Here is a 14,382-nt window from a genome sequence, read left to right as displayed (position 1 = left end):
AGAAGGGGAATAATATATTAAAAAGGCCAAAAATAAAATCATAACTTACATGACTACTGATTATTGGGTCATACTTATTAACTAAATAATCACCAAGTATTTTTTTTAATTTATTAATATTCATTTTTAACCTGTTTATATACTTTATGCCCCTACTTTCCCCTTCACCCCCCACTCTCCCCCCACCCATGGCCGATGCACATTTCCACTGGTTTTGTCATGTGTCCTTGATCAAGACCTATTTCCAAATTGTTGGTAGTTGCTTTGGTGTGGTAGTTTCGAGTCCACATCCTCAATCATGTCCACCCCGACCCATGCGTTCAAGCAGTTGTTTTTCTTATATGTTTCCTCTCCTGCAGTCCTTCCTCTGAATTTGTGTAGCGTTCTTTACCATAAATCCCTCAGAGCGGTCCTGTGTCATTGATTTCTGCTGGTACAGCAGTCCATTACATTCGAGTTTACCATAGTATATCAGTCTCTGTGTACAATGTTCTTCAGGCTCTGCTCCTTTCACTCTGCATCAGTTCCTGGAGGTCCTTCCAGTTCACCTGGAACACCTAAAGTTTATTATTCCTTTTAGCACAATAGTATTCCATCACCAGCATATACCACAGTTTGTTCAGCCATTCCCCAATTGAAGGACATACCCTCATTTTCCAGTTCTTTGCCACTACAAAAAGTGCAGCTATAAATATTTTCATACAAGTCTGTTTATCTATGATCTCTTTGGGGTACAAACCCAACAATGGTATGGCTGGATCAAAGGGCAGGCATTCTTTTATAGCCCTTTGGGCATAGTTCCAAATTGCCAGCCAGAATGGTTGGATCAGTTTACAACAAAAAAAAAAAAGCATTAATGTCCCAATTTTGCCACATCCCCTCCAGCATTCATTACTCTCCCCTTCTTTCATTTTAGCCAATCTGCTAGGTGTGAGGTGATACCTCAGACTTGCTTTGATTTGCATTTCTCTAATTATTAGAGATTTAGAACACTTTCTCATGTGCTTATTGATACTTTTGATTTCTTTACCTGAGAATTACCTATTCATGTCTCTTGCCCATTTTTCAATTGGGGAATGGCTTGATTTTTTATACAATTGATTTAACTCCTTGTATATTTGAGTAATTAGACCCCTGTCAGAGTGTTTTGTTATAAAGATTTTTTCCCAATTTGTTGTTTCCCTTCTGATTTTGACTACATTGTTTTTCTTTGTACAAAAGCTTTTTAGCTTAATATAATCAAAACCATTAAATTTACATTTTGTAATTTTCTCTAACTCTTGCTTGGTTTTAAAATCTTTCCTTTCCCAGAGATCTGACAGGTATACTATTTTGTGTTCACTTAACTTATTTATAGTTTCCCTCTTTATATTCAGGTCATTCACCCATTCTGAATTTATCTTGGTGTAGGGTGTGAGATGTTGATCTAAACCTAATCTCTCCCATATTGTTTTCCAAATTTCCCAGCAGTTTTTGTCAAATAGTGGATTCATGTCCCAAAAGTTGGGCTCTTTGGGTTTATCATACACTGTCTTGCTGACGTCATTAACCCCAAGTCTATTACACTGATCCTCCCTTCTATCTCTTAGCCAGTACCATATTGTTTTGATGACTGCGGCTTTATAGTATAGTTTAATATCTGGTACAGCTAGGCCCCCTTCCTTCACATTTTTTTCATTATTTCCCTTGATATTCTTGATCTTTTGTTATTCCAAATGAACTTTGTTATAGTTTTTCCTAATTCAGTAAAGAAGTTTTTTGGTAATTTGATAGGTATGGCACTAAATAGGTAAATTAATTTGGGTAGAATGTCCATTTTTATTATGTTAGCTCATCCTACCCATGAACAATTAATGGTTTTCCAATTGTTGAGATCCAGTTTTATTTTTTTGGAAAGTGTTTTGTAGTTGTTTTCGTATAATTGCTGTGTTTGTTTTGGTAGATAGATTCCCAAGTATTTTATATTGTCTAGGGTGATTTTAAATGGTGTTTCTCTTTCTACCTCTTGCTGCTGTGATGTGTTGGATATATATAGAAATACTGATGATTTATGTGCATTTATTTTGTATCCTGCCACTTTGCTAAAGTTGTTGATTATTTCTACAAGCTTCTTAGTTGATTCTCTAGGAATTTTTAAGTATACCATCATATCATCTGCAAAGAGTGATAGCTTAGTCTCCTCATTGCCTATTTTGATACCTTCAATTTCTTGCTTGTTGATGGTTTTAGGTATATACTGTTTATTATTTTTAGGAAGGGTCCTTCTATTCCTATACTTTTCAGTGTTTTCAATAGGAATGAATGCTGTATTTTGTCAAAGGCTTTTTCAGCATCTATTGAGATAATCATGTGATTTTTGTTTGTTAGATTGTTAATATGGTCAATTATGTGGATGGTTTTCCTAATGTTGAACCATCCTTGCATTCCAGGTATAAATCCCACCTGGTCATGGTAGATGATCTTCTTAATTACTTGCTGGAGTCTCTTTGTTATTAATATTCTATTTAAGATTTTTGCATCTATGTTCATTAGGGAGATTGGTCTATAGTTTTCTTTTTCTGTTTTTGGTCTACCTGGCTTTGAGATCAGTACCATATTTGTGTCATAAAAGGAATTTGGTAGGACTCCTTCTTTGCTTATCATATCAAATAATTTGTATAGTATTGGGATTAGTTGCCCTTTGAATGTCTGATAGAATTCACTTGTGAATCCATCAGGTCCTGGTGATTTTTTCTTAGGGAGTTCTTTGATGGCTTATTCAATTTCTATTTCTGATATGGGATTATTTAGGTATTCTATTTCTTCTGCTGTTAATCTAGGCAATTTATATTTTTGTAGATATTCATCCATATCTCCTAAATTGTTATATTTGTTGCCATATAATTGGGCGAAATAGTTCTTAATGATTGCCTTAATTTCCCCATCATTAGAGGTGAGGTCTCCCTTTTCATCTTTAATACTGTCAATTTGGTTTTCTTCTTTCCTTTTTCTTATTAGATTGACCAGTACTTTGTCTATTTTATCTGTTTTTTCAAATACCAGCTTCTAGTCTTATTTATTAATTCAATAGTTCTTTTACTTTCGATTTTATTAATTTCTCCCTTAATTTTTAGTATTTCTAATTTAGTTTTCATCTGGGGTTTTTTAATTTGCTCGTTTTCTAATTTTTTGAGTTGCATACCCAATTCATTAATCTCTGCCCTCCTTAATTTGTTAATATATGCACTCAAGGATATAAATTTCCCCCTTAGCAGCCTTGGCTGCATCCCACAGAGTTTGGTAGGATGTCTCATCATTGTCATTCTCTTCGATGAAATTGTTGATTGTTTCTATGATTTCTTCTTTGACAAATTGGTTTTGGAGAATCATATTGTTTAATTTCCAATTGGATTTTGATTTGCCTGTCCAGATGCCCTTACTAATTATTATTTTTATTGCATTATGATCTGAGAAGGTTACATTTATTATTTCTGCTCTTTTGCATTTGTTTGCAATGATTCTATGTCCTATTACATGGTCAATCTTTGTGAATGTACCATGTGCCGCTAAAAAGAAGGTGTATTTCTTTTAGTCCCTATTTATTTTTCTCCACATATCAATTACATCTAATTTTTCTAGGACTTCATTCACCTCTCTTACCTCTTTCTTATTTATTTTTTGGTTTGATTTATCTAGATCTGAAAGAGGAATATTTAGATTTCCCACTATTATGGTTTTACTATCTATTTCCTTCTTGAGCTCTGCCATTTTCTCCTTTATGAATTTGGATGCTATACCACTTGGTGCATATATATTGAGCAGTGTTATTTCCTCATTGTTTATACTGCCTTTAATCAGGATGTAATGACCTTCCCTGTCTTTTTTAATCAAACCTATTTTTACTTTGGCTTTGTCAGAGATCATAATAGCCACTCCTGCCTTCTTTTTTTTTTTCATTTGATGCTCAAAAGATTTTGCTCAAGCCCTTAACCTTAAACTTGTGTATGTCTACCCGCCTCATATGTGTTTCTTGTAAACAACATATGGTAGGATTTTGGTTTCTGATCCACTCTGCTATTTGCTTCCGTTTTATGAGCGAGTTCATCCCATTCACATTCAGAGTTACAGTTATCAGTTGTGCATTCACTGACATTTTTGTATCCTCCCCTAGACCCACCCCTTCTTCTTACACTATTTTCTTTTAAACCCCTGGTTTGCTTTGAGCAGGTATCCCTTATCCCCTCCCTTGATTGACTTCCCTTTCTACCCCCTCCCTTGTTATTCCCCTCTTTTTGTTTTTCAAAGGCCTAAAGAATTCCCTCCCCCTTCTTCTCCCCTCCCTTTTTTGACCTCCCCACTCCCTTGCTCCCTTAGGTTTATCCCTTCTGACTTTCTCAGTAGGATTACATAGAGTTTTTTATCCGAATGGATAATAAAGCTACTCTTCCCTCTCCAGGTTGATTACACTAAGAGTAAGGTTTGATTATTACCTCTTAATGCTCTCTTCCTCTCCTTCTTATAATAGTATTTATCCCTTCCCCTTCCCATGTCCTCTTTGTGTGTAATAGAATATCCTATTTTTCTTATTTGCTCAGATTTTTCTTGGTGTTCCCTACTATTCCCCCCCTCTTTCCCACCCCTCATGTCGTCTTAGACCATTTAGTATCCTATCCTCTCCCTATGAATTATTCTTCTGGTTGCTATAATAGTGAATATTATAATAGTGAATAGAATTCACTACAGAGAATTATACATAGCATTCCTCCACATAGTAATACAGATAATTAGATTCTTATTTAAGCCCTTAAAGAGTCAAATTTAAAAAATTATAAGTTTTCTTTCTTTTCCCTCTGTTTCTTATTTACCTTTTCATGTTTCTCTTGATTTTTGTGGTTGGGTATCAAACTTTCCATTTAGTCCTGGTCTCTTTTGTGCAAAAACTTAGAAATCTTCAATTTTGTTGAATGCCTATATTTTCCCCTGGAAGTATATAGTCAGTTTTGATGGGTAGTTGATCCGTGGCTGAAGGCCCAGCTCTCTTGCCTTTCTGAATATCGTATTGCAAGCCTTGCGGTCTTTTAGCGTGGAGGCTGCCAGATCCTGTGTGATCCTTATTGGTACTCCTTGATATTTGAATTGTCTCTTTCTGGCTTCTTGTAAGATTTTTGCTTTTATTGAAAGCTCTTGAATTTTGCTATTATATTCCTTGGTGTTGATTTTTCTGTGTCCAGTGTAGAGGGTGATCTATGGATCCTTTCAATGTCTATATTGCCCTCTTGTTGTAGAACTTCAGGGCAATTTTGCTGAATAATTTCTTTAAGTATGGAGTCCAAGTTTCTATTAATTTCTGCCTTTTCTGGAAGACCCAATGATTCTCAAATTGTCTCTTCTAGACCAATTTTCTTGGTCTATCACTTTCTCATTGAGATATTTCATGTTTCCTTCTATTTTATCAGTCTTTTGACTTTGTTTTATTTGTTCTTGTTGTCTTGAGAGATCATTGGCTTCTAATTATTCAATTCTAGCCTTTAGGGACTGGTTTTCGGTTATAATATTTTGGTTTTCGGTTATAATCTTTTGGTTTTCCTTTTCAATCTGGTCATTTCTGGTGTTCAATTTGCTTATCAGTTCATTTGATTTCTGAGCCTCACTTTCCAATTGCAAAATTCTGCCTTTTAAACTGTTATTTTCTTGCCAGATCTCTTCCATCTTCTTCAACATCTCATTTTTGAACTCTTCAATAGCTTGTGACCAGCTTTCATTTTTTTGGGAAGGTTTGGATATGATTACTTGTTTGTCCTCCTCTGTTGTCTGGATTTTCTCTGTGTAAAAGTTGTCAAGTGTTCCAGAGTTTTTCTTGATAATCTTTTTCTTCTGGGCTTCCCTATGGCTTGCCATCATTAGCCCCACCCCTTTTCAGCTTTGTCTTCACACTCAGTGTCTGCCTGCGCTTTCTAAGCTCCCGGGGGCTCCGGTCTCCTTGACCTCGGGGTCAGGCCTCCTGGTAGTCCCTGGTCTGCCCCTCTGCCTGAGGCTCCTTCAGCGGTCTCAGGGGCTGCTTCCACAGCCCCACTCCTGTCTGCACCTGGTCCTCACTTGATGTCCTATCTTGTGCTGGAGATCTTTATTCGTGCCTGGGGCACTGCCTTCACCCAAGCAAAAGCTAGGGAAAGTCAGTGTACTCTGGGGATCTTTATTTGCGCCTGGGGAGATGCCTTCGGAGATGCCTTCACAGAAGCTTGAGGAAAGTCCCTGTGTTAGAAATCTTTGACCACGCCTCCACAGACTCTTGGGGAAAGTCCATGCGCGCCCCCCAGCCACTTGGGGTCCCTCCTCTTGCAGCACACAGGTACAAGCCCTGGGGCTGCTGGTGATTTACTGGTTGCCCCAATCCTGTTTTCACTCTTGTGCATTGGCCTTGGCGCTGTGCGAGGTGTGGGGGGTGGGGGAGGGGCTTCTTCCTCTCCCGTTTTAGTGAGAGCTGTTTCACCCCTTTATAGTGTGGAAATGCCCCGATTCTGCGTACTTTCAATGCTGCACCCTGTTGTGGGGTTCGTTTGTTCGTCTAGGTTCATTTTTATGTCCCCTTGAGGAGTCCTGTCTGCTTCAGTTAGGAGAGATTGAGCAGCTGCTCCTTACTCTGCTGCCATCTTAACTGGAAGTCTGGCACTCAATCACCAAGTATTTATCAAGTGTTTACTTTGTGCCCAACATGGTGCTAGGCCAAAACTTCTAAGACATGGTCTCTTCCCCTCCCCCCCTTCAATATAGGATATATAGACTAGATGAGGAGCTAAAATGAAATACCTATCAATAGTGGAACTATGGATGTACCCCTATCGTGGGCTCTCTTTTCATTCTCTCTCCTTTTCCACTTCCTCTCCTTCTTCCCTTCTGTCTGTCTCTGTCTGTCTCCTGATCTAATTGGGGAAATGTTATCATTTTAGCTTTTACTGCCTCTCTGTATCATCTTCAGTCTTTCTTGACTGCTCCTTTTCTTATGCCCACCAACATGGTCAGGTCTTCCTTATAAAATACCCTTGCTTTGAACCTGGCATATCCTCAGTCATCATCCATTTCCATCTGTAACAACAAACTTTACTCTCCAAAACAAGTCTATAATCCCTGCTGCTCTATCTTTACTTATTAACTTCTCAACATTCAGTAATCTAGTTTACATTTCTATCACTATCACAGTTCTCTTCAGAGTCTGAGGTGAACTTCTAATTGATAAATATAAACACCAATTTCAGTTCTCTTCCTCTTTGACCTGTTTGTAACAGCTAACCCTAATGACCATTCGCTATTTTCTCTTTCTTGATATTCTTCTATATCCACTTCTGTGACATTTCTTTCTTCTGGTTCTCCTTTTCTGAACATTCCTTTTTGTTTACTTAGAAAATTCCATTTCTTCTCTCTGTCCCTTAAATGTGGAAATCTCACCAGCTCTATCCTAAGATCTCTTTTTCTTTAAATATTCTCTTCTTTAGCAATCTCATTAACTTCATATCTTTAGTTATAATGTCTGTGTAGAGAACTCTTAAACATATATTTCTAGATTCAGCTAGTCCCGACTTCCAGGCCTGTGTTTCCAGATGCCTGGGAAACATCTTCATCTAGCTATCCCATCACTCCTTCAAACAAAGTAGTATACTATTCTGGCAAACTGATGAACGCAAACCTCATCTTCCCTCCAAAACCTGCCCCTCCATAGCTCCCCTGTTTGTTTGGTTGTGTCCCCATTCTGCCAGTCACCCAAGCTTGAACCCTCTGAATCACCTCATTCCTCCATATCCATTCATTTGCCAGGTTGCATTTATCCTGTCTACACAATATAGTCAGCCTCTGTCTCCTTTCCATCTTTCTGACCATGCAGATTCAGCCCTGCTCCCTCTCCTCTGAACTATTGTTATAAGCCCCTAAATATTCTGTCTGCCTCCAGTCCCTCCCCTTTTTGGTCCATCCTTCCTATTGCTGCTGAAGCATTCTTCCTAATTCTTAGCTCCAATCTGGTCACTCCTAGCCCAGATATCTTCTTTACTCCCCTTCCTCCCACCCCACATTGTCTTTGCAGAAGAACACAAGCTCCTTACATTAGCATTAAAGGCTTTCCAAAGCTTGCCTTATTTTAGAGTGGCATTCACCTAAAGGTCCAGCGAAACTGGACCCCTTACCATTCCTCTGTCTCCATGCCATCCTGTCTCCTCTTGCTTCTTCTTCTTTGGCACACACTGCACTCTGTGCCTGGATTGTTCCCTTTTTTGTCTCTACCTATTTGAATTCTTCTTTTCCTTCATGGCTGAGCCAAGAACTCATCCATGAAGTCCTGCGTGGATGCCTTCCCTGAACCTCTAAGAAATGCATTCCTTCCCTCTTATGCCACTCTTTGACTTCTGTTCAGCCTGACTCATGATTATTTGTGTACATATTAGTTTAGGAACTCTTAACCTGTGGCCTACATACTTTGTTGGGGGAAAAAAATTAAATCCTTACTTCAGTGTAACTGATTTTCTTTGTAGCCTACTGAAACATTTGTAAATATCATTCTGAGAAGGGTCTTCACCAGAATGCCAGAGGAGTTCATGACACACAAAAAAAGGGAAAGAACCCCCTGATATACTTATCTCCCTATAAATAATAGCTTGTTAACAACAGAGATGGACATTTTCAGCTATGTCCTCAGAGCCTTGCCCATTGTAGGCATTTTTAATCAGTTTGCTGTATAGAAGAAATATTTTCCTCCTTTCAGGATCCCTGTAGGTTCTTTGACTCAAAAGCTGATGCTCTTTCCTTTCCACCCAAACCCCTTCTCTCTTGATGGGCCCAGGGGTATGCTAAGCAGGCAGAGGGGTAAGGAAAGGGGGCAGTAGAGGAAAGTGTCTCTTATATTCAAAGAACTGTTTGAGATAAAACTGAGTAGTTTATTTTTGAAAGGAATGACTGGTTAAAGAAATTGAAATCAAGTTTTGGAGAGCCTTGTTTGCTTACTTAGTTTGGAAAATATTTTCAGCCACACTATGGTTTGTCATAATAATAATAATAATAATTGATAACATATAGAACCTTAAGGTTCATAAAGTACATTTACAGAAATTTTCTCATTTGAGCTTCATAACAACCCTAAGAAGTAAATGCTAGTATTAGCTCCAATTAATAGATGAGGAAATTGAAGACAAGTGAGGTTTAGTGCCTTTCCCAGGATCACACAGCTAATAAGATTATAGGGAGGATTTGAACTCAGGTCAACCCAGATTCAAAGTCTGGAACTCTACCCACTATGCTATCTCACTGCCTCAATAGTAGATGTTTGGGTGGGGGTGGAGAGGGATGATGAGAAACCACATGGGAACAACATTATGCAAGCAGAAGTGAACAGAGGATAAGAGCACAGTGGTTAAATGATCTCCCCAATAACATTGGCATGTAAATTTGGAGGCAATTATGTTTGCTTCCTGTCTTTCATAAGATCACAGATGGAGAACTAGAAGGGACCTGAGAGACCAGCTAATTCAGCCCCCACCTTTTATAGGTGAAGAAACCAAAGCCATTAAGGTTGGGATTTGCCCACAGTCATACAAGTTTGTGTCAGAGGACACCCTTGGACGTAAGTGTCTGACTTCAAAGTCACTGTTCTTTCCATTGTGTCCCAGTGACTTGTGTGCTTCTAACTAATCTATCTGACTCTCATCTCCTCTCTGAGAAATGCTAGAGAAGATAAAAAGGAATAAAATTGGGATCTTTTTTAAACTTCATAACCATGCTTTGTTAAACAGTGAACAAGAAGATGATTTTGTAGGGAGAGGAAGGTAAAGTTGAAAGCATTAAATATTCAAGGTAATTTTTTATTTGATAAGGACCTACACCAATTATGTTCAGTATTCATCGTTCTCACATTTATCAGAGAAATAAAGAAGATGTGAAGACAATAACATGAGACAGTTGAACATTGCAATCACTGAGAAGAATTAGAGAAATTAGGTCTGTATTCTTTAAAACATGCAATGATAAAGTATACCAATTGCTTGAAGTAATAGAAGGATAACTGCTAGAGGGTTTGACCTGTCATTACATTTATAAAGGAGGCACAAATATTAATCATGTAGCTTTGTTTAACTTGTTCTATAATTTGTTGATCAAACTGTTATTTAAACTCTGGCATTATTTTAAAAGAGGTACTTGTCCATCAATTAATCAGGGAATTTGTTTGAATCCTAAGGACTCTTGGGTTCTTGTTTTTCAGGTCCTGCCTCTTCAGGGAAAGTTTTTGTCACCCAATTCCAGAAGGAATCGTTGAGTCCAAGATGCTCAATATGGCATTACTAACATTCTTCCTCAAGTTAGTGAAAAGGGAAGTCCAACATCTGAATCACAAGTGAGTTTTTATGTAAAAGGACATTTCTTCCTCCATTTGCCTTGTTCTAGTGTGACCATTTTCTTCTTTATTTTTGAGGATATATCCAAAAAGTCAGTCATCTTTTAGGTCAGTTTTCACAGTCTTAAATAACTTAAATGGATTTTGTTGTTGTTGTTTTTGGCAAGAAAGGTAAATTCTGGTCAGCAGTAGAATGATAGTTTATCTAGTCTTTTTTCTGTTTCACAGTTCACATTTTTGTTTCACCGAGTTATACATTTGGATAGGTGTTTAATTTTATATCACAAAGGTGTGAGGCTTTTCATTTTTCAGGTTTTAATTTTTTATTCTTTAGTAATTGAATGCCTAAATGAAAAATCCTTTTTGGGCATAACACTCATTTATTCAGTTTGTACCTGTAAGTGTTGAAAAGTTTCATCTCCGTACCCTGAAATTGAACATTCAATACCTGTACAGAGTTGGTTGGTTTATAGCTGGTATTATGCTTTTTCACCTTTTCTCCGTTATTTTAATTCTATTTATTCAATGTTAATTCAACATTTGAGTTTTGTCAGTTTGACTGATTGTCATCACTACTTTATGTATTACTCATCAAAAATAGTGTGATAGTTCTATATATAAAAATCTCCAAACTTCTTGTTTTGACAAGAAGACTTGATATTTTCTTCCAAGTAACTACCATTATCAAACTGACTTGTATTTGAGTTTTTAAAAAATTTTTTTTCTAGGTTATATGAAGGGGCAGATTCTCAGAGCCTAAAAGTCAAAGAACAGACCTTCCTTCTTAAAACCTTCTGGTCTGGAAATGAAACCTCAGTGTTTTTTACTAAGCCCATAAATATGCTTTTGGATTGGACTATATATTCCCATAAAGAAAAATTCAAATCTAATGATGTAAGTAGAATTTGCCTTTCTATTATGACTAAAAATACCTGGTCTATAAGAAAAAAGTGTTTGCTTTTGATTATTGATTCTTTTCTATTCCTTTATTGCCTCTTTAGTTTTACTCTTCTGGGATAAAAATATGTGTATCTGTGACATAAATGCATAAGCATATCTACTTGCTACTCTGCTTTATCAAGAATTTTAGAATGAAAAGTCTTTGGGATTAAAGACTATAGACAATACCTACTAAATATAAGATATTAATTACATGCTATTATTGTATGCTATTTCTAACTTTTTCACTTGTTGCTTTTAATCATGTCCATTTATTAGGAAATAGCTAAATAAATTGTGGTACATGATTGTAGTAGAATATTATTGCACAGAATGGTGAATATGCAAATTTATATAGAAGCATGAGAGACCTTAACATGAACTAATAAACTAGTTAAATAAGCAAAACCAGTAAAATATGAAACATAGTGACTGCAGTAATATAGAGATAACTCCATCCACCCAAACCCCCACAAAAAATCCCTACGTGTAGTGTAATTATAATAACTAAGTCTAGTCCCTAAGAAGAGTTCAAAAAAACAGTAAGTATGTAATGTTGCCTATACCATCAGACTTAACAAATGTGTTTTTCAGTTTTGTCAAAGTGCTTTTTTTTTTTAACTTCCCTTATTCTTTGCTACAGAGGATGACTTTCTAGGGGACAGGAGTGTTCATGTGGATGTGGATAAGTGTTTATATACATGTATATATATATATGTATATATTCATATATTTATGTGAAATGAAAGTAATATTCCTTTAGAAAGAATTAAAATTCATTAGATTTAATCCTTACTGTAAAAGGAAAATAAATCAGAGCTATTTCAATTCCATAACAAGTTATTTGGTTATATATGTTCTATTGTGTTATTTTGATATGAACTCCCCACTAACTCTTCATCATCTCTAATTTCTCAGTATCTATGAGTTCAACCTCTATTGTGAAAAACTTAGATAGTTTGGATCAAAGTTGTCACATTGACCAGAACCTATTATGTCACCTCCAACAAACATTTATACTTATTTTGGTACTTTAATGGGTCTTACCTATATGGGTACTTTCTCTAATAATGCAGATTACAGCCCTTTGCACCTTCTCAGTCTTCTTTTCCATATGAAAAAACCTTCGTAGAGAATACTCTGTTTATAATCATTCAGGTCTTTTATATTTCAAAGGAACAAGTGTAACATCTGAGCTATCGGTTTATTATATTATGCTCACAGTTGATTAGAATTAGTGATAATATTACTATGATCACATTAATACCCACGTGTACTTAAAATAATAAAATTCAAATAAGAAAAATCAGGAAGTCCTGAGTTCATATCAGAACTGAGACACTTATTAGCTGTGTAACTCTGGGCAAGTCACTCTCCTCAGTCTGCCTCCAGTTTACTCATCTGTAAAACAAGGATAATAATAACTACTACCCCATTAGGTTTTTACGAGGATAAGATTTTCATCTTATATATAATGTATGTTATATATGTATTTATCCTATATTTTCATCTTATAAATACATATAAAGTATCTACAGAGCACTTTGCAAACCTGAAAGCCTTATATTAATGTTAGCTATGATGATGATGGTGATGATGATGACGACGACAACGACGACGACAACAGATTTAAAAAATAAAAAAAAAAAACCTGGATTTAAAAAAAAAAACAAAAACAGGAAATTGTATTTATGTGTTAAGGCAGGAGATAGGAATTTGAGTCTGACCTACTAACACCTGTGACCATTACAAGGGTTACACCAGAAGTCTGAGGCCAAGTTTATAATATTTTTATTGACTTTTGAGTTGTATTTTTTAAAAAGATAGAATCTCGTACACATCTATGATTCCCATGTATAGGAACTGATATTGAATATTTTGAATATCTACTTCCTTAAATCATGTTGTGATATTCTAACACAGTTTTAATGACTGATAAAGGGAGCCATTACTAAAGTATGTGGTACTGAAATACTTTATTTTAAGTTTCTCACCAAAATACATTTTAGCAGTAGTATTTGACTCTTCTACACTAATGTAGTTCATGATATGTTTTTCCTGATATCTCACTTGATCTTGAGAGGTATTACTTTAAGGTGGTATGTATTATACCAATTTCATAGATGAGAAAACAGAATGGATTCAGAGTGATGGAACATCCTGCCAAAAAGTCATATAGCCAAATAAGAGTATGAGCAGGGTCTTGAACACAGGACTTGGCATCCAAAAATCAGCACTCTTTTCACTATATATATATTATACTGAATTCTGTAACAGTTGCTTCGCTAATGAAATTGAATATTGAATTGAAATTGAGCTCAAGTTCTAAAAAGTTTGAGACTCCAGTTGCATATTTAAAGTTCCCAATCAAAAGTAACCATTCATCCAAAGTGGAACAGAACCCCTAAAGAATAATGAAGTGAGCATGATGTACAACCTCTCATGCACCTCAATAGCCATCCTCAGACACAGGGAGATTACTCTATATAGTCAGAGGCTATTTCAACAGAGCACAATCTCTGACAGGTGCTACAGAGCTAGTCAGACATCTAGTGTAAGCCCCAAAACAAAACTGTTATATTAAAAAAAAAAACCTTAGTTCTAAGGGTTTCATTCCCAGAAGACTAACTTTCTGAAGATGGATTTTTCAAACCATACAATCCCCCAAAACCCATTTATTAAGGCAGAGATGCAGTTCACTCTGCAGTGGTGAATAATTACTCTCAGATGAAATTACAAGAATTTTCAAGGGGTCAAAATATACAAAAAATGAAGCATGGCACTGGAAATGCCATAGAGTAATATTTTCTTAATTTTTTGGTTTCATATTGGTGGGATAACAAATCAGGAGTGTAAAAACTGAAGCATATAATGAATGATATATATCTGACATTTCAGGCAAGTCCATGAGACATTTCCTTCTGATGTCATGCCTGTGGCAGAATGAAATTGCTTGTAGCAGTAGTATTAGCATGAGTGGTTATTAGTCTGCTTCAGACCTCATAAGTAGAAGTTTGGGAGAGATCCCAATAACAATACATCCATGCTTGTTTGTAAGTTAAATATAATACAAAATTATTTTTAAGACACTA

General features: G+C 36.2%; 1 protein-coding gene across 1 annotated transcript in view; it reads left to right on the top strand.

Moving 5' to 3' along the window:
* The window catches only part of SLF1 (SMC5-SMC6 complex localization factor 1), a 68,053-nt gene that overhangs the window by 25,026 nt on the left and 28,645 nt on the right, over positions 1-14,382 (top strand). Inside the window, exons 9-10 of the mRNA XM_044657651.1 lie at positions 10,220-10,351; positions 11,080-11,245. Coding sequence (XP_044513586.1) covers positions 10,220-10,351; positions 11,080-11,245 — 298 coding nt within the window. The remainder of the gene's footprint in view (positions 1-10,219; positions 10,352-11,079; positions 11,246-14,382) is intronic.

The sequence above is a fragment of the Gracilinanus agilis genome, chromosome 1, assembly GCF_016433145.1.
Source record: "Gracilinanus agilis isolate LMUSP501 chromosome 1, AgileGrace, whole genome shotgun sequence".
Lineage (NCBI taxonomy): Eukaryota > Metazoa > Chordata > Mammalia > Didelphimorphia > Didelphidae > Gracilinanus > Gracilinanus agilis.
Note: the sequence above shows the minus strand (reverse complement) of the source record. Positions and strands in the feature narration are given on the sequence as shown.